Source organism: Bos indicus, chromosome 18 (assembly GCF_029378745.1).
Source record: "Bos indicus isolate NIAB-ARS_2022 breed Sahiwal x Tharparkar chromosome 18, NIAB-ARS_B.indTharparkar_mat_pri_1.0, whole genome shotgun sequence".
Classification (NCBI taxonomy): Eukaryota; Metazoa; Chordata; class Mammalia; order Artiodactyla; family Bovidae; genus Bos; species Bos indicus.
Window position 1 is genome coordinate 60,130,462 of NC_091777.1, and position 21,537 is coordinate 60,151,998.

The 21,537-nt window shown below is 40.6% G+C and overlaps 3 protein-coding genes and 1 pseudogene across 3 annotated transcripts in view; 1 reads left to right on the forward strand and 3 right to left on the reverse strand.

Annotated features, from left to right (window-relative positions):
• Positions 1-10,449, reverse strand: part of LOC139176075 (zinc finger protein 665-like) — a 95,271-nt gene extending 84,822 nt beyond the window's left edge. The window contains exon 1 of the mRNA XM_070772294.1: positions 10,338-10,449. The gene's annotated coding sequence lies outside the window, so the exon portion shown is untranslated. The remainder of the gene's footprint in view (positions 1-10,337) is intronic.
• LOC109571938 (zinc finger protein 665-like) overlaps positions 1-21,537 on the reverse strand; it is a 29,756-nt gene that overhangs the window by 5,087 nt on the left and 3,132 nt on the right. Inside the window, exons 2-3 of the mRNA XM_070772281.1 lie at positions 17,322-17,404; positions 10,338-10,464 (exon numbers count right to left, since the gene is read on the reverse strand). Coding sequence (XP_070628382.1) covers positions 10,338-10,464; positions 17,322-17,336 — 142 coding nt within the window. The 5' untranslated portion in view covers positions 17,337-17,404. The remainder of the gene's footprint in view (positions 1-10,337; positions 10,465-17,321; positions 17,405-21,537) is intronic.
• On the reverse strand, positions 2,517-4,197 carry LOC109571947 (actin-related protein 2-like). The gene is given in 1 exon segment (XM_070772334.1): positions 2,517-4,197. A coding segment is annotated over 1 exon segment (1,185 nt). The 5' UTR covers positions 4,095-4,197; the 3' UTR covers positions 2,517-2,909.
• On the forward strand, positions 11,299-11,697 carry LOC139177260 (ATP synthase F(0) complex subunit C2, mitochondrial pseudogene; annotated as a pseudogene).

Here is a 21,537-nt window from a genome sequence, read left to right on the forward strand (position 1 = left end):
AAAGAACCAGAGGTATCCTGCTCAGAATAATTCAAAAACAAATCTTTCATGTTGAATATATATTACACCAAAAGTAATACTTACACCAAGTTGTGAAACACCACAATGATGACCTTAAGTTTTTAGAAACACTAAAGGAATAGAATTCTTAACTTAAGAAAGCATGATAACATAAATTCACCGTTAAGATAGCCTAGTTTTAAAACCATACTCACATTGGACAATCTTAGGCCAACTCTCAAAACCAGAGTATTTTTTTACCAGAACCCCTAAGAACATATCAAACAACAGTTGTCTCAAATTGAAAAGAAAAATATTTCACTATCATTGTATTCTGCATACTTACTGTACATAAATACATTCTAAACATTATATTATATATTGTAACAGTAAATAATCGAAAGCCAAGCTTACCCAAATAATAATTAACTATTCATAATTGGTTGTTTACAATTGAAAACAAATGAGAAAATGAAGAATATGACTAAAACAATTTTTTGTTCACAGCAGTTTTCTAAATCTGCTATAGAACTACGTACCCAAAAAGAAAAGGCATTTTACAATGTTAACAAGTAGTATGTGTCACCTGTATTGCAGAATACACACTAAAAAGACCATCATCTGTACATGACATATACATTAAGACATAAAATATTCACCAGTTTTCTAACAGTCAATAACCAAAGCAATCCCTACCAATGTCGTTGTTCAGTCGCTCAGCCGTATTTGACTCTTTGCGACCCTGTGGACTGTAGCCCACAGGACTTCTCTGTCCATGGGATTTCCCAGGGAAGAATAATGGAGTGGGTTGCCATTTCCTTCTCCATGGGATCTTCCTGACTCAGGGATCAAACCTGCACCTTTTGCATTAGCAGATGAATTCTTTACCACTGAGTCACCAAGGAAGGCCTCTCTCTAGCCATGCAGTATTCTTAATTACCTGGTTTAATGGCACCAAAATATAATAAATAAAAAGTGAGTGCTTTGTGTATTTACTGACTAAGGTCAGACACAATATTGCTGAAAAATGTTGCAAGTGAAAAGCATACAAGATATAATGTAGTTGAGGATTGACAGAAAAAAAATTCTGTAAAGCAATAATCCTTCAACTAAAAAATTAATAAAATTTTAAAAAGATATAATGTAGATAAAGTCATATCATAAAGAACATGACAATATAGATATTACCTTTTTTAAACAAAAGTAAATTTTTTTTTCAGGCAAACTTCTTTTATTTGTTCAAATTGAGGTAAAAGAGACAAAAAAGTACATAATATTAACAGAAGTGATACAATCTCTTATAACTTTATTTTTCAATTTAGAAGGAATTTAAGTCTGGGTACTATTTTATATTTTTTTTCAGATACCAAGCAATACCGACAGGATTCATAAATACGATTTTCTGACAGGGAAGTCTGCAAACATTTACAAAATACCAACTTTTCTTTCAAGCCTAAGATGGCTAAGATTTAGTAGTTATGATTAGTTTTTTCAGTACAAGTACATATTTAAATCTTGATTTTTGGGGGGCCAACATTTTAAATAGTCATATTTTACTCCACTTTCAGGTTTTAAATCAAAACATACCAAAAACAAAAGAAAATTAGTGAAAATTACCCAACTGGCAGAAAGTCCCATATTTCAATGTTATTTTTAACCTAATAATTATAACCTACTGCCAGTAATTATTTATATGTATCTACTTGTTTTTATTAAATAAGCACTAGTCGGTTATATAAAAGAATTTTTCAAGAATGGTACTTGGCACTGGGTTACTTTAATGCTTCTGGTATAAATAGAAGCACTTAGAAAAAATACCAGCTCTTAAGCAATTTTTGTGTGAAATTTGAATTTCCAAAAGCATTTTTTCAATGTTAGTTTTCCACTGATAGATTCTAGGGAGTCTAATCCCAGTTGACATGGTTAATGCTTGGGGCTAGTGCACTGGGACGACCCAGAGGGATGGTATGGGGAGGGAGGAGGGAGGAGGATTCAGGATGGGGAACACATGTATACCTGTGGCGGACTCATTTTGATATTTGGCAAAACTAATACAATTATGTAAAGTTTAAAAATAAAATAAAATTAAAAAAAAAAAAAACAACAACAACTCAACATTAAAAAAATGAAAAAAAATAAAATAAAATAAAAAATCCCCAAACCACATAATAATGGGACACTACATCTGCTTTTTACATCATATGGAAACAGTTTCAGGCAGACCAAAAGTAGAAGAAAACCTGCCAAATCAAAGTATTGTAAATAAAGTTCATCTCCCATACCCTAGAGCAGAAAAGCTCAAAAATCAAAAAATGAATATCAAAAGACTACCCCTGTCCTCCACACAAAAACCCAGCCTAACAGTTTGGTTCTGAGCCTACCATTTCCCTAAAATGTTAACACCAGAAGCTTTAAAGTACTTAAAGCTGCAGCAGTAACTGTAGAAAGCACCACACTACAGAGGAAACTCCACAAAGGGCTCAGCAGCTGCCCACCCAGTCCTGACCACCCCCACCCCAGTAATATGTAAAAGCTGTTAAGTTTTTTCTTATGCTAATAAAGGCATACCACCTAGTGTGCTAAAGACTAAAACTAGCAGCATTAGAGCAGTAAAGTGAAAATAGGAAGCCTACAGGAATGATCTAAATGCCTAAACAAAGCAACAGACAGGACCCTTGCCCTCTCCCTGTGTTCGCAGGGACGTGGTAGAATTAAACAGTCAGATTTACCCACATTAACACAAACTTAACACAACTTCCGCAAGACACCAGAATAAAACCTGACCTTTCCAGTCAAAGGGCACAGACTGACAGGCCTCTTCCAGGTCCTGCAGTTGAATGAGTTCAAAGACTGGCAGTAATGGAAAAAAAGAAAGCACATTAGGGCGTGATGGGAACCAGCTTCACAGTTTATTGAACCGTCATCCCGAGTTTCTCCAGCACACGAACACCCTTTTCTTGGTATTCCTGTCGGGTCATCCAGAAGTTGTCTTTGTCCTTCATGATGTCCGCTAGAACTGCACCTCCCAGGAAAACCATGTGCTTCCTGCGGGGCGGGTCTTCAATGCGGATCTTGAATTTAGAAAGTTTTCCCACATCACCCTTCAATACTCATTCTAAGTAAAGCTGTTTAAGCTCTCGTTCCAACCAGGATGGCAGACCAGGGTACACAGTAGACCCTCCAGAAAGCACAATGTGCTTATAGAACTCAGATCTGGTATCAATGTCAGCCACCTGGATTGTGTTAAAAAGCAATTCAGCAACACCTACTCCCTCGACATTGATCAAGTGAGGCTGAAACAGAGCTTCCGGTGCTTCAAACCTCTCTCCCCCGACTTTGATAATGCGGCCATCTGGGAGTGTGTAAGATTCAACCAATACTGTGGTTTCTAAGGCCAGTTTCTGCTCTCGTTCAATATTATATCCCACATAACACAATTTTTCTTTAATCATGCGAACTGTTTCAAAATCAGCAGAATGGTTGAAGGCATATTCCCGCAACAGAAGCAACTTGATAAGATATCTGGTAATATCCCTCCCAGCAATATCCAGTCTCCTGGTAAGGTGAGGGAGAGAAAAGCCTTCATACACGGGGCAAATGTGAGTCACACCATCTCCAGAGTCCACCACAACTCCAGTTAATAAACCTTGAGCACACAAAGTCAGGACTGCCTGGATGGCTACATACACACCAGAAAACTGGTAAGTTTCAAACATTACCTCTACAATCTTCTCTCTGTTTTTGGCTGGGTTCATAGGAGATTCTGTGAGTAGAATTTTACAATTCCTGGTATCTATGTTAAGTTTCTCTGGTCCAAATATGTAGTCCCATAGGTGTTTCATGTCATCCCAATTTCGTACTATGCCATTTTCCATAGGGTAATTAACTTCTAACATCGAGCGTAATTCACTTGCCTCATCATCAAGCATAAGATCCTTGATTTCAATGTTTCCCACTTTGGTGGTCGATCTGATAATAGGTCTTCCAACCAAAGCTGGGAAGATATGTTCTGGAAAGTTAGAGCCTACATATCCACACTTCACAAACCTGGTGCCGTTATCGCACACCACCACCTTCCTGCCCTGGCTGTCCATCGTCCTCCTGGAAGAGAGCCGGAGCCGCAGCCACTGCCGAACAACCTAGAGCACCCACTGTCCGTCTTGTTCCTCTTCCTCCTCCTCCCTCTTCCTGACCCCGCCTTCGATCTAACTTTTTCCAAAAGTAAATTTTGAGTATTTACTATAAAACATGCACTACTGTAAGCCAACTGACAGCACTAATTTGCTTTAAAAGGCTTGAGGAAAATTAACACGTTTTTCTCTAATCAGAGCAGGAGACACACCAAATGGTGCACAAAGTGGTAAGAGAAGCAGGATATGAATCTGAACCTACAGACTGAGAAAACTTATTTGTCAACATGATCACCGACCGAATGAAAAGATTAGAAAATATTAAAAAAAAAAATACAAGCAACGTAGAAAGAAAATATCAAGGAAGATACAAGACAGAATTAATCCATTTAACTATTATTCAACCATCCCATCTCGAAATGGGTTGTGAGTCATCATGGATGCACAGAGTGCTTTAGGTCATGTCCTGAGAAACTTGTTCAATAAATGACCAGAGATCTTTACAGTGAGAGTATGTAAAAGGTGGAGGGATGTGGTAGGTGAGAACAGTGTTTCCATCCATATCAAGGTACTATGTGAGGAATGGTCAGGACTAAGAAAGGGCCTGTGTGGAGCATAGGGTACATAGGTTTATGTCAGATATCAGCTTGTGACCGCATGTCTTTGTGAAGGTAACTGAGAGCGCAAACTAATATACTGACCTTAAAAGAAAAGAACTGGTTCAGCAAGTTTATGGGCATTATACTATGGGTATGGGACAGAAACAAGAGAGATTTTAAAAAGTGACTGTGATATATGGAGAAAGCAGGATAATATCTGTTATACTATTTACAATGTAATGTATCCAACTGTAAATTTTGTAAGTTACAATGGAATGCTAATATTCAAGAAAAACATACACAATATTCCCGGATATTATGTAAGAATCTTATCGGCAGAAATCAGAAGGAAAATCCAGGAAAAGGCTATCTAAACCTGGGTTCCTCTGCCAAATATGATTAACCTCTCTTTTGGACATTTATTTCATTTCTTCTTCCACACATGTTCATCTCAAGATCGAGGAGTATCAAAGAAAAGGAGGGACTGAAACTGACTCTGGAGGACCTTCCCAGTTACAAAAGCCTTCTGGAGGCATCCAACTCCTTTTTGTAGAAAAAGGCTTCATTCTCCTAGACCTTCCCTGAGTTCAAAAGAGCAGATTCAAACAGTTACTAATACATAAAAGGATCATACCATGTTCAAGTGGGATTTATTGCAGGGATGCACGATTTCTCAATAGCCATAAGTTAATCAGTGTGATACACCACATTAGCAGTTGAAGACTAAAAACCATATGGTCATCAATAGATGCAGAAAAGGTTCTGACAAAATTCAAGCGCCATTTATGATAAAAACCCTTCAGAAAGTCAGCACAGATGGACCCTACCTCAACAAAATTAAGACTGTATATGTCAAACACACAGCTAACATCATACTCAACAGGGAAACACTGAAAGCATTCCCCTTAACAACATGAATAAGACAAGAATGTTCACTATTGCCACTTTTACTGGACATATTTCTGGAAGCCCTAACCACAATAATTAGAAAAGAAAAAGAAATAAAAAGGAATTCAAGTTAAAGAAATAAGAAAGAAGTAAAACTGTCACTATGGTGCTACACACAGAAAATCCCCAAGATGCCACAGATGACTACTAGACCTCATCAATGAACAGAGTAAACTTGCTGGATAAGAAATATATAGAAAACTGCTGCACTTCTATACACTAACAATGATATATCAGAAAGTGAAATTAATGAAACAATCCCTTTTACCATCTCAGAGAAAAGAATAAAACTCTAAGGAATAAACCTACCTAAAAAGTCATAAGAACTGTACTCATAAAACTATAAGATGCTGATGACTGATACCAAAGATGACACAAACAGATGGAAACATATACCATGTTCTTAGATCAAAAGAAGTAACACTGTCAAAATGACCATACTATCCAAGGTAATCGACATATTCAATGCAACCCTTATGAAATTAACAATGACATATTTCATAAAACAAAGAAAACCTTAATTTGTACCAAAATACAAAAGACTCTGATATCTAAAACGATCTTGAGAAGGAAGAACAGAGCTAGAGGAATCATGTTCCCTGAGTTCAGACTATACGACAAACTGACAGTCATCAACGTGAAAGTGAAGTCACTCAGTTGTGTCTGACTCTTTGCGACCCCATGGACTGTAGCCTACCAGGTTGTTCTGTCCATGGGATTTTCCAGGCAAGAATACTGAAGTGGGTTGCCATTTCCTTCTCCAGGAGATCTTCCTGACCCAGGGATTGAACCTGGGTCTCCTGCATTGTAGGCAGATGCTTTATCCTCTGAGCCAGCAGGGAAGTGGTATGATAATGGCACAAAACAGAAACACAGATCAGTAGAACAGGATAGAAAACCCAGAAATAAACCAATTTACTTGGAGTCAATTATTCTATAACAAAGGAGGAAAGAATACAGAATGAAGAAGTCTCTTTAATAAGTGATGCTGGGATAAATGGATAGTTACATGAAAAAGAATGAAATTACAACATTCTCTAACACCACATACAAAAATAAACTCAAAATGCATTAAACATCTAAATGCAAGACCAGATACTATAAAATTCATAGTGGAAAACAAATGCAAAACACTGACATAAATGTCAGCAAAATTTTTTTGGATCTTAGAGTCATGGTAATAAAAGCAAAATCAAACAAATGAGACCCAATTAAATTTAAAACCTTTTTCCAAAGCAAAGGAAACCAAGCAAAGAACAAAACCACAACTTTTGGACTAGAAGACTATAGATGCAAATGATGCTACCTATAAGGGATTTATTTCCAAAATATACAAACACTTCATACAGCTTAATATCAAAACAAACAAACAACGCAATCAAAAACTGGGCAGAAGATCAAAACAGGTATTTCTCCAAAGGAGACAAACAGATGGCCAACAGTCACCTGAAAAGATGTTTGACGTCTCTACTTATGAGAGAAATGCAAATCAAAACCACAAAAATGTATCACCTCACACTGGTGAGAATGACCACCATCAAACAGTCTACAAACAATAAAGGCTTGAGAGGGTATGGAGAAAAGAGAACCCTCCTACACTGTTGGAAGGAACATAAATTGGTACTGCCACTTTGGAGAATGGCATGGAGGTTCCATAAAGAACTAAAAATAGAGCTATCACATGAACCAGCAATTCCAATCCTGGGCATATATCCAGAAAGGATGAAAACTAATTCAAAATGACACATGCACCCCAATGTTGTTAGCAGCGCTATTTATACCCGGCAAAACATGGCAGCAACCTAAATGTTCACTGACAGACAAAGGGATAAAGAATATGTGGTACATATATACAAGGGAATATTGTGAAGTGAAAGTAGCTCAGCCATGTCCAACTCTTTAAGGCCCCATGGCCTGCAGCCTGCCAGACTCCCCTGTCCATGAAATTCTCCAGGAAAGAACACTGGAGTGGGTTGCCACCTCCACCGCATAAAACACAATGAAGTAATGCCTTTTGCAGCAATATAGACAGACTTAGGGATTATTCTAAGTGAAATCAGACAGAGAAAGACAAATATCATAGGATATTATATGTTGAACTGAAACAAATGATACAAACGAACTTATTCACAAAATAAACTCACCAGCATAAAAAACAAACTTATGGTTACCAAAGGGGATAGGGCAGGATGGTGGTGGGGGCAGGAAAGAGAGAGATAAATTGGAGTCTGAATATATACAAACTAATATATATATATGTAATAGATAAACAACAAGAACCTACAATATAGCTCAGGGAACTATATTAAGTAGCTTGTAAACTGCTGTATACCTGAAACACAACATTGTAAAGTAACTATACCTAGAAAGTGGAGAAGGCAATGGCACCCCACTCCAGTACTCTTGCCTGGAAAATCCCATAGAGGAGCCTGGTGCTGCAGTCTCTGGGGTCGCTGCGAATTGGACACGACTGAGTGTCTTCGCTTTCACTTTTCACTTTCATCATTGGAGAAGGAAATGGCAACCCACTCCAGTGTTCTTGCCTGGAGAATCCCAGGGCCTGGGGAGCCTGGTGGGCTGCCGTCTATGGGGTCGCACAGAGTCGGACACAACTAACGTGACTTAGCAGCAGCAGCAGAAAGTGGAGAAGGAATTGGCAATCCACTCCAGTATTCTCGAGTGGAGAAACCCAGGGACAGAGGAGCCTGGTGGGCTGCCATCTATGGGGTCGCATAGAGTCGGACACAACTGAAGCGACTTGGCAGGCATGCATGCATTGGAGAAGGAAATGGAAACCCACTCGTGTTCTTTGCCTCGAGAATCCCAGAGACAGAGGAGCCTGGTGGGCTGCCGTCTGAGGGGTCGTACAGAGTCGGACACGACCGATGCAAACTTAGCAGCAGCAGCAGCAGTCCATTTAACCATTAAAAAGAATGGTTAAAACAAAAACAAAAACACCTCTTGTGGAGATGTTCTAACGATGTTCACAAAGGTGTAAAAACTACTAAATGGGGGAAGCAGTCTATGAAACAAGACATGTTGACAAAACTGAATACCCACCAGCAAAAGAATTTACTTGGAACATTATCTTACACTATAGAAAAAAATGAATTCAAAATGGTTCAAAGACCTAAACCTAAGTTCCAAATGTATAAAACTCCTAGAAGTAAATGTGTAGGAAATGTTTCTGGAAATTGGACCCACAAATGATTTACCAGATAGAACACCAAAAGCACAGGCCACAAAATAAAACTATTATTAATAAATTGAACTATATCCAAATTATAAACGACTGTGCATTAATGTGCAGTGAGTTTGAAAAGACAATCAACAGTAAAAGAGAAAATATGTGGAAATCATACATCTGATGGTACATGACTACAAAGAATATATCAAGAATTTTAAGAGGGACTGATCACCAGTTCCACCATAGGGACCATTCCCCAATCAACCATCCAACCCATTGCAAATACAAAACAGAAACACTAAGAGTAACACAGAAATTTGAACTCAATGCTAAAATTAAAAAATACTTACAATGCACAGAACAACAGTGCAGCCAATAGCCTCATAGATAGAGAATGTGAACTTGGACAAACTTGTCCTGGGATAAATTCCCATACGATTTACAGACACTAAAATATATGGTCCTTGATATACATGAACAACACTGTCATGGTGCCCTTGACCGAGTCTCCAAAGGCAGAAAATAACCTGGAAAGATGTATCAGGTTTTCGCAATACTTTCTCTCTCATAATCCTAGAACATGCTGACCACTCTACTGGATAGCTTCAAGTGGTGACTTTGTGCAGAGCAAGAAAATAACATTAGGAATAGTGTCTCCATCACAGTTTTCTGTTACCTAGTAAATCCACCCCACAGAGACTCAGCAGAGGCTGCCAATTAAACATAGGTGGATTATCACAGCAAGGAAACCAGATAAAATTTCAGACCCTCAGGAATATATTTCAAAGAAATTTAAGAGGTAAAATGATACAAAGTAAGGAGAATGTAACATCAGGAATGGTTGACATTCCCAGACTGGGTAGAGCAGCACAAGAGTAAAAATAATACAGCATGAAGGTCAGACATCACAGCATCTTGAGATGGGACCATGTGCTCGACCTACAGATGGCCAGCTAAGAGCCCGTGGGATTCACATATGCTCCCCTTGTAGGATCTGGGATCAAAAAGACGATCTCTCTACCCACTCTCCTTACATTTGCCTAAGTAACAACCACAGAGGATCCAATCCACCAGGTTGTCCCAATCCTAAACAGAAAAAAAAGCCCTTTTGAGATACTCGTTTTTCTTTATACGTTGTATTTTTGACTATTTTTACGTCACTCCCCACTGTCCAGAGCTTTTTCTCATGCTGCAATGTGGAGATAATATTCAGATCCGAAAGAGAAATTCTGGGACTCCCCTGGTGATCCATTGGTTAAGACTCTGCATTTCCAGTGCAGGGGGTGCAGGTCTGATCCCTAGTCAGTGACATGAAACAGACACAGCATCTGAAGAGGGTCACTTTAACCTTGTGAAGCTGTGTTATGCCCAAGTCACCAGAACTCTCAGATGAAAGACATCAGGGCCTCCCAAGGGGGCACACAGGGAAAATGCAGATACCCAAGGGCAGCTCTGGAAGGAAGTCATCCTCACCCACAGACAGCAGGTTCCTGTAGGTCTCCAGCATCACGTCCCTGTACAAGGCCCTCTGAGCAGGGTCCAGGAATTCCCACTCCTCCTGAGTGAATTCGATGGCCACATCCTCAGAGGTCAGTCGTTTCTGAAATCAAACCACACGTCACCAAAACGACCATGAAAAGTTCTCATTTTCATGCAAAAGAGAAAGCGTAGTAAGGGGTAAGGATTGACTTGGTTGAAGTATGTGTTCTAACAGATCCATGCAGGGGTATCTGGAGAAATTATGCATCTCTAATTTTAATTTCTTATGCTTTTTCATAAGACCTTATGAGATCCTCCAATTAATATGGATTTTTCATCACTGCTCAAAATCCATGAAATATGTATAAATAAAACTCAACACTGTATTGGCTATACAGAAGTGTCAGATATTATGTTCTACCCAGTGAGTGCAATTCATTATCTAGATGAGGTACAGCATGAGTGGTGTCTTCAGAGATGACGAAGTCCATGGCACTTTTAATGGAAAGGTCAAAAGTTTCAGTTATGACACTGATAACAGCAGCAAGGACCAAAAGTGTCTGAAGGCTTCCGGTTGCTCTAAATTACTGTAGTATTACTCTAAACATTAAACAAGTACTTTACAGGCAAGAACCTGTCATCAATATAATAGCTCATTAAAGAACAACCTGTTCCCACCTTACAGAAGAAAAACTGTGTCACAGACAGACACTATGAGAAACTCGACTCAGATCAAGAAGGTAAGAAACGTTACACGAAGCACGTGAACTCAGAGGCTTGGGCTCAGCAACTGAAGCTTAAGCATCTAACAGTTAAGTAATACAGAGAACACTGAAAGTCCTTTGACAGAGGGCTCCTAAAGAAAACTTGAAAGAAGTCCAAGGTGAGCCTCCTCCTTGCCCCTCTTGTCTGCACAGGGAGAAGCTCTCTGGCCTCGGGCCTTCATCCCCTGAAAATGGACCTCTGCGCCAAATTCGTCTCCACCCACTTCTTGATCAGGAGAACCTCCCTGCTGTTGATTGATCACTGTCCAGAGTGGTGGTGAAGGACGGGAGACACTGACTGATGAGAGCCACAGCAGCTTGGGAGCCCCAGGTCCCCAGACCATCTCACTTATTCCTAGCCACAGCTTCCAAACCAGTGCCATTTCAAGGGACTCTGACACAGCAGCCAAGTTCCCTGGAGCTGGAGCTGCCACAGCAGGGGTGGCTGCCTCCGGGGCTGGAAGTGGGACTGTGTTCGGGAGCTTCATCACTGTTATGCCAGGAACCCTTCTCTGAAACAGTAGCTCTTCTACGCCATGGGCTTGGCCCTCTCAAAGGCCATGGGGCTCTTTTGCCTGATGGTGGTCTAGTTCATCTTCTTCATGATGTGAAGGAGCTGTTTCCACCTCCCATAGTTCTTTCTCCTGTGTCTGCCCTGTATGTTCCCTTTCCTGTAACTCCCCAGGCAGCCTGGGGAAAGTGGTGGGCTCAGGGTTTGACAGAAGGAAAACAAATAAATATTGTATTACTATGAAAAAAACACAAAGTTCAAGGCGAACAATGTGGAATGGCATGAAAGGTCATTATAGATGTGGATACAGAAACACAACTGTTAGTAATTTACTACTTAAAACACTAATAGGATTGTTTAGAAAATTTCAAGGCCACAGATTATACTGATAACATAATTTCAACTCAAAAAAAAAAAGGTGATATGTAGTTTTTAAATAATAATGTCTTGTATCTAAACCACAGACTTGCACATGAATGCATACATATCTATAAAAAATTAACTGAAATGAGAGGATGCATCTCTTGACAGATTTTTTTGGACAATTTTATATCATCCATTTATTCACATGTATTTCAGCATCTTTCAGACAATAAAAATGTATCCTTTGTATTGAGCTGAGTTTGTCAACAGCATTCTATACTAGGCTACCAAAAGAAAACAGGTCAAAACATTAAAAAAAAAAATACTTGAACTAAATTCATAATAAAATTACCATATACAAAAATACAAATACAATTTTATCCACTTAAATTTACATAGCAGGGCATTAACAGAAGCCAAAGACTTTCTTTGCTTTTTTTTTCCATTAATAAAACAGTGATTTGAAATTAGAAGATTCGTTAGATTATGACCAAAAAAAAATTATAGCAATAGTAAAGTAAAAAAACTTCTTGGAGAATTAAAAATCATGGCAAAAAAAATATAGTTATTAAGCAAGACTATCTCAAGAAACATCATGATGGGAAGGAAACATTCAATATATTCCTTCTGAAATTACAGTGGCATGAAAAGAGCTGTCCAGGGTGCCTGTCTTTCACCACCATACAATGCGTATGAGCAGGGGTCAACAGAAGAAGTAACAGGAGGAAAAACACTGGGCAAGAGACACAGAGTTTGTCAGAGAGTTGAAACAGGTAGTACTCACAAACCTAAAGACATGGAAAGGTGAACAGTGAAAGGATGGAAAAAGTCCATCCTAAAGAGAGCAGGGGAGACTGTTATATCAGACAAAATAAACTGAAGGAAAAAAAAACAAAAGTGCAATGAAATAAATATTGTATAATGATCAGATCAGATCAGATCAGTCGCTCAGTCGTGTCCGACTCTTTGTGACCCCATGAACCGCAGCACAGCAGGCCTCCCTGTCCATCACCAACTCCCGGAGTTCACTCAGACTCATGTCCATTGAGTCAGTGATGCCATCCAGCCATCTCATCCTCTGTCGTCCCCTTCTCCTCCTGCCCGCAGTCCCTCCCAGCATCAGAGTCTTTTCCAATGAGTCAACTCTTCACATGAGGTGGCCAAAGTACTGCAGTTTCAGCTTTAGCATCATTCCTTCCAAAGAAATCCCAGGGCTGATCTCCTTCAGAATGGACTGGTTGGATCTCCTTGCAGTCCAAGGGACTCTCAAGAGTCTTCTCCAACACCACAGTTCAAAAGCATCAATTCTTCGGCGCTCAGCCTTCTTCACAGTCCAACTCTCACATCCATACATTACCACAGGAAAAACCATAAAATGGTCAATTTACCAAAAAGCTGTACCAAGTAAAATATATATATACATCTTATATTAGATATGTCAGAAAAATGAAGCAAACATTAAGGGAAAGGAGACAGAAATAGTGGCACAGGAATAGTATGAGATTTCAACATCCAAGTTGAACAGGCATGTACAGATCACATAGCCCAACAAAAGCATAAAACACATGCATCTCAAGGACACATAAAACATTCTCTATGAAACACCACAGGTTAGGCCCAAATCAACAATTTTAAGAGACTGATACCATGAAAGTATTGAGAGGGTTACAGGCAGGAAGGCCAGGGGTCTCCAAACGGAGGAAGTAGCCTGCAAGTGTCAGACATTTTTATCTCTCTTAAGCGGCAGGAGGAAACAAACTAGTGATATTTTTTCCTTCTCCATACAAATTTAAAATGAGGTTTCTCTTAAAATACTGTGTTGCCATAATAACACTTGGTTTCACCTGAAGTTAACTATTCTCAAACCTTGAGTTAACCAATGCCTTTTTCTTATGGAAATGTTTATCTTAAGCTATGCTAATGTACTATATGCATTTACCCCAAACTCTGTCTTCAAGTCCGTTCAGCCTCTTGGCTCAGAACCTACTTGACAAACCAGTATGTTATATTCTGATATTGCTCCCCTAATCTATGTAAATGAAACTATTTGTATGGTGGTCTGCCCTTCTTCAAGATTCAAGTTAATCATTTTATGGCCCAGGATCAACCATTTGGTGCCAAGATTATCCCCAAATGCATCTTATGGGTGAGGGGCCTGGTGCCATTCTGAGTTTTAAGACATTCCTTTCTTTCATTAACAGACTGCTAGTGACTATAGAACATCCAGCTGAAGACTAGCAGGCGGGTACTCTTTCTGCCCCCTTCTGATGTCTAAGTCAGAAGCTTTCTCTATCTCCTTTATACTTTAATAAAACTTTATTACACAAAAGCTCTGAGCCATCAAACCTCGTCTCTGGCCCCCGATTGAATTATTCTCCTCCAGGGGCCAAGAATCCTGGCATCTTTGCGTGATTCAATAACAACCTTTCAGGATCTTCCCTAACAATGAAATAAACACAAGAAAAAAAGAAAATTCCCCAAATGTGGACATTAAACAACTCACTGTTACACCACAAATGGGTCTAAGAAAAAAACCACATGGAAATTTTTAAATACATGGATAAAAATGAAAAGACAACATTAGAAAACTTATAACACACAGAGAAGACTGTACTAAAAGGAAAGTCTGAACCGTTAAATGCTTACAGTAAAAAAAGAGAAAAGATCTTAAATCTGAAATCTATTTTTAGACCTTTAGGAAGCAGAAAACAGAAAACAAACTAAACTCAAGTTTAGCAGAAGGAAACACGTAAATAAGAAAGATTAAACCTGAGATACAACAGAAAGAAGAAAAATATAAAAATCAACAATCTAAGAGTTGATGTTTTGAAAAAACTGTATAGGAAAACCCCCACCTAGACTAAGGAAAAGAGAAAAAAAGATTCAAATAACTAAAAACAGATATGAAAAAGGAGTGATTACAACTGAGGTCAAAGAAAGTTTCTAAAGATAAGGAAGTACTATGACCAATAATGCCAATAAATGACAGAATATAGGAGATACGGGCAAATTCTCAGAAACACATACTCTTTTACTTATTAAGAAACAGAAAAATTGAGAAGTGTTGAAAGTGAAAGTGTTAGCCACTCAGTCGTGTCTGACTCTTTGTGACCTCATGGACTGTAGCCCACAAGGCTCCTCTGTCCATGGAATTTCTCCAGACAAGAATACTGGACTAGACAGCCATTCCTTTCTCCAGGGAATCTTCCGACCCAGGGACAGAACCTGGGTCTCCCTCACTGCAGGCAGATTCTTTATGATTTGAGTCACCAGGGAAGCCCATTATACCTAGAGAGATTTAATAAATAGTCAGAAACCTCTAAGAAAAATACAGGACCAAATTTTACCAAGCATTTACAAAAGAATTACCACTAATCCTGTAATTCTATGGAGCAAGCGTGATTCTAATAGTTTGATGATTTCCCAAAGACACAAGAAAGGAAAACTAGAAACCAATACCCCTGACGAATACTGATGCAAAATTAAAATACTTGCAAACCCACTTCAACACATATTAAAAAGATCTGGAGAAACAGACAGAGAGAACAGACAGAGGCGGGAGGGGAGGAAGGAGAGGGTGAGATGTATGGAGAGAGTAACACGGAAACTTACATTACCATATGTAAAGTAGAGAGCCAATGTGAATTTGCTGAATGACTCAGGGAACTCAAACAGGGGCTCTCTAACAACCTACAGGGGTGGGATAGGGAGGAAGATGGGAGGGAGGGGACACAGGTATACCTATGGCTGATTCATGTTGGTATTTGGCAGAAAACAACAACTTCTGTAAAGCAATTATCCTTCAATTAAAATAGATAAATAAAAAGATCTGACACCATGACCAAGTGGAGTTTATTCATATAAAGTAAGGAGAAGTCAACATACAAAAATCAATTAATATGACACACTACATTAACAGATTTAAGGGGAAAAAAAATACAGGATCATCTCGATGCAGAAAAAAACCATTCGACAAAAATTTGACAATCTTTCAAGATGGAACACTCAACAAACTACAAACAATACATTATACCAACATCAGTATAATAAATGCCATTATGAAAAGAGCACAGCAATGGGGAAAGAATGAAAGACCTTTTGCTCTGAGGTCAAGAAGAAGGCAAGGATGCACACCCTGCACTACAGTTCAACAAAACACTGAAACCCTTACAGCAATTAGATGAGAAAAAGAAATCAAAGGTCAGCAATTGAAAAAGAAGTAAATTTATCCTCTTTCCCATGTGACAAAGTTTCATAGGTAAAAGTCATAAAGATTACAAAAGAAACATGCTATATCAAAACAGATTCTTTAATAACCACACAAAGGATCAATCAACCAATTAACTCATTATCAAACCTGCCATGGCAATCTTTGTAGAAGCTAAATAAAACATGGTGAATGTTATAGAACTATTCTAAGAGCAAACAGCAAAACTCCTGAAGAAGGAAGATGGAGGTCTTTCTATTCCAAAACCTATTACAAGGAAATCAAGGCGATGTGGTACTGGTATAAAAACAGACAAATAAACCAACTGAACAGAACACAGTACTCAGAAATAATTCTTTCTGTATATGTAAGGTATATCCACAAGGATGTATCCACAAGATACACAAAACAGCAAGGACAATCTCAATAATCATGATGGTGAGAAAATAGATATCCACCAGCAAAACAATGAAGCTGGAATCTTGCTTGCATTAAAAGTTAAAACATTTCTGTGTCAAAGGATTCAATCCACAGAGTGAAAGGACAACCTCTGAAGAATGGAGGTAGTGAAAATTTCCACTTGCCAGAGACTTAGATTCATTTCATAGATTAAATCTGATGATAAACTAAAAAACCCTGTATCACTGATGTCTATTTCTGAACTTTCCATTCTATTAACAATAAGGATTTAAGGAGACTGACCCACATCTTTAGCTTGAACTGCCCTAACAAAGAACAAACTGCCCCTAATTGATCTGATTCCCAGATTTCACCAGCTATTGTGCATATTAATACCTGACTTCCAAGTGCAGTTTCCTTACCCTGGTGGACAGAGAGCAGACAGAGCATCCAGGTAGGCCCTAAGCAATCCCTGCTGCCCAACAGCACTAAGACCCCATCTCCAACCCGTGGGTGAGAAGCCCTGCCCAGGACGGTGCCCAGGGGAGCCTCCTCACAAGGGCCAGGTCACCGGGTCATGGGCAGACGGGATCTAAGTGGAGACGACAGGGCCTGAGGGAAGGCCCCAGATGAGTGTGTGTATACAGGAATCAGACAGGATACTCCAGAGTCAGACACGATTAGCAAGTCCAGAGCAGGGCATTTCAGGAAGGACAGACTGAATAGGACCTTACCTGAGAAAGTGCCATGCCTGACTCCTTTTCTTTCCTCTTCCTCAACTTCAGGGCTTCCTCAGGCAACACAAGTCTTCAGAGGTCTACCATGAAAGTCGAAAACATGCTGCTTAATGCTTAGAGTCAGCACATCCCCCTTCTGAGCCCCAACGACACACACAGGGCAGAACTCACTGTGTGGAACAGACAGTCCTCTGTGGCCACTGTCTCAGGAGGGACTCAGGACCGTCAACTCCCGCAGAGAGACCAACATGGGACTTTCCCACACTTTCCCTCGGATCGCAATCCCCTCCTGGTGAGGCCTCATGTACACAGCAAGCAGGGGCCACCTCCGCTGACCCCACGATCCCCTTCAGGTCACACAGCAGGCCCTGGTCCAGACCCACTCGGAGCAGAGTGCCCCCTCCTCAGCTCAGATCTCAGCCCTCAGGACTGGGAGGACTCAGAGTCCTGATACTCAGTGAGGGAACCAGACTGGAATCAACTGGGGCACCTGAAACATTCTCGAGCCGTGGACCACAAGTTACCTGAAGGGGAATCTGTGGTCAGAGGGTACAAAACATGGGTATGCAACATGCCTCATCAACGAAACGTGAAGCCTGGACTGAGCACCATTCAGAGGAGAAAAGCACCTCCCAACTCTCTTTTTCATCCCAGCCTAACTAAGGTGTAACTAACAAAAATGGTACAAACGTACTGTGCACAAAGTGATCATGTGAAAGATTCATACATTGAATAATTATTACAGTGGAGTAAGTTACACTTCCATCTATGAGTACACTGTATTTCTCCTCACTGGGCGAATTTCAAGTATATAGAAACACTACCGGCAGCATGCAGTACCTCAGATTCCCAGAACTGAAAATCTCTACTCTTTGCCTAACAGTGTCCCATTTCCCCCTCCACCCAGCTCCTGGTAACAGCCTTATTACTCGATGGCTCTATGAGTTTGACAAGTCTAGTTTCCACATACAGTGTCTGTCCTCCTTTGTCAGCCTTCTTTAACTTGGCATAATGTTCTCTAGGTTCATTCAGTTCAGTTCAGATCCTTGATTTTTATATACAGAGAAAAAATAGTTCATGAATATACAGTATATAATAAATATTTCTATACCACACTTTTGTTACCTATTCTTTTGTCAAGAGACATCTGGGCTGTGTCTGTGCCTTGGCTACTGCAAATCCAGTCACACTCATGGGACTGCGGACATATCCCTGAAAAACTGACTGCTTTCCCTTTGGATATCTGTCAGAAATGGGTTTGACAGACTGTAGGCCTGTTCTATATTAATTTGTTAAGGAACTTCCATTTTAGTTTCCAACATAGCAGTACCATTTACATTACCACCAACAGTGCAGTTAAGATTCCGTGTTTTCTGTACTGTGCCTGTGTATGCGCTTATTTTGGGAGGACAGGAGTGGATAACAGAGAACCCAGCACTGGCCTGGCAGCAAGAGAGTTGCAGCTGCATCTTCTAGAGGACCAGCCTCCGGGCTGCAGATCACTGAGGTATCGCTGCCCTGTGATTCTCGGAGCCATCTTCCCCTACGTCACAGGATTTTATGACTCTTCGCAGGTTAGGCCCAGAGATCCCGGCTGAGCAGGACCACCTTATAACAAGCATTCTGTGATCTTAACCTTAGTACTCCTATTTTCCCAGAGGGACTCAAACAAACTTACAAACTTTCATGGTGTCCAACAGAGTGTCCACAGAGCCCATGATGAGCCTCTAACCCTCTTATGCAAACACAAAGCATTCCAAGCCCTGATAACTCATGCATGAGGCAAAGTACAAAAGAGGACAGCCAAGGATCCACAGACACTAGACACCGTATTTTCATTTACAGTGAGTGATCCGGGTCAAATATGAAATCTCCAAAGACTACGAAAAAGAGGGATAATTCCAATGATGCTCATGGCCCACTGAGACCTCAGCATCTTCCAAGGACACACTCCAGATTCTCTTGGTATCTTCCCAAATGCACGTGAACCTTTCTTCACCAGCAACCCCAAGTACACAACGATACCAAAGTTGATGCAAAAAACGACCTGATACTTTCCCTGTTACTCTATGCTCCCTCCCTGTTAAAGAGCCAACAAAAGCCAGGGCTTGGAGTGGATGCTGGGGGCACCTGCTAGAACCAGCCCCTCAAGCCCAAGGCTCCCATCCTCCTGCACCCACAGGTTCCTGCGGGCTCAGCCCAGGCCACAGTTCTAACAGTGGAAATGGCTTCTCTTATGTGAATTCCACGTCCTTCTTTGCTGCTCACGTGTGGTCACGAGTTGTCAAATCAAACCTGTGCAGGCAAGTGTCAGCCTCAGCACTGCTGTCCCGGGAACACAAGCTAAGGCATTGGAACCTCAAACCATTCCATGCGGGCTCTCCAACAAACCCGCTCCCAGGTTCTTCAGCCTGAACTGAGACATTCTTTTCCAACAGATCCACACCCGCCTTGTCCCTGCAACTACACTCAGGATGGCTGCACGCTCCATTCACTGGGCTCACCTTGATGCCCCCAAGAACTGCCACAAGCCTCCTGCAGACCCCACCAGGCTCCCTCCGCTTTCCCCATTTGTCTACCTCTCCTCTCTGCATGACTGGACTAAGCAAGACTAAAGTGCACCAGGGTTTCTTGGCAAAGGGGATCACAAGAGGAGTGCCCACCAGCTACCACACAAAGGACACTGCACGTGCAGTATGGAAACCAAGAGACTGGCCCTCCTGGGAAAGTCTGCCACCACCTGGGGACACTATGGAGTCCAGGTACAAAGGCATTTGAGATGAGGAAGTCTCAAAGCAAGGGTCTCCAGGTCTCACTCTCTCCTGTTTTCCCCACCCACACCTACTTAGAAAATATTCTAGCCCTTGGGAGGGGGGAGGGCGGGCAGCGTCTTCTTCCTGCCCTGTTAGGTTTTGCATTTCTGCTCAACCTTAGTGCACTGAAATCACAATCGCTGACACTGAGCACATGAACTCCTAGAAGGCAAAGCTGCTGTCCATGATGGTGACTGGTCCCTGGATGGACAGAGCTTAGATCTGGGGGCTGCAGAGGACGAAACACAGCAGACTAAACATGGGGACATCTTAGCCCGCTGCTTGAGGACACCAGTTCTGTAGGACTTTTCAGGTTTTCTTATATTTCTTGGTTCTTCTTTTGAGTAATTACATAGTCTACGTGGGGTAAAGATCAATTACAGCTGAAATGTCCAGAACATGGGAAATATCTTCATCACCTGCCCTGTTCTCCTGGTTTTCCTTAGGGATTATTCAGCCCAACTCATAGTCCTGTCATCTAAAGACATTTCCAGTATCAGGTACTGCAGCCATGTTTGGAAGAAGAGGAACACTGCTGCTGCTTCTAAGTCGCTTCAGTCTTGTCCGACTCTGTGTGATCCCTTAGACGGAAGCCCACAGACAGAAGCCCACCAGGCTACCGTCCTTGGGATTCTCCAGGCAAGAACACTGGAGTGGGTTGCCATTTCCCTCTCCAGTGCATGAAAGAGAAAAGTGAAAGTGAAGTCGCTCAGTCGTGTCCGACTCTTAGCGACCCCATGGACTGCAGCCTACCAGGCTCCTCCGTCCATGGGATTTTCCAGGCAAGAGTACTGGAGTGGGGTGCCATTGCCTTCTCCAAGTTTAAAAATACAGAATTGCAAATATATATCCACTGGTATAAAAAACATTAGAAATAGGGTCTGTGCAATCTTTTTCATCATGAATAGAGAGGCTCTGTGGGAAGGTCCCACGTCAATCCAGCCCATCCTTCCTCATTCGCACAGAAAAGTCAAAAAGGGACCTGAGGGAAACATCTTCATATCACCTCACAGCTCACTTGTTTCACTGATCATAGAAAATGGAGAAAACAGACCATTACACTAACCAGTTAAAATAGGTGTTGTTTTTTCTTATTTTGAAAGGAAAGAATGAAGCATTTTATTTTGTTGGTTTTATCATGTTAAATGTTCTTTTATTTTCCCATTTCTCAAAGAAATGCCTTTAATTTCACAAGATCTAATGTCATACCTCCGCTATTCTCTGGTAAAGAGCTGAGACCAGAAATATCCATTTGTGTGTGCACACATAAACACATACACACAATTCAAGTCTTTGGTAAAATCACAGTTGAAAATATGTCTGTTTTACTACACGATGTCCCATACATAAAACCCTCCAAGATGTATTTCTCTTTGAATTCAGAGAAAGGGAGGCGAGGT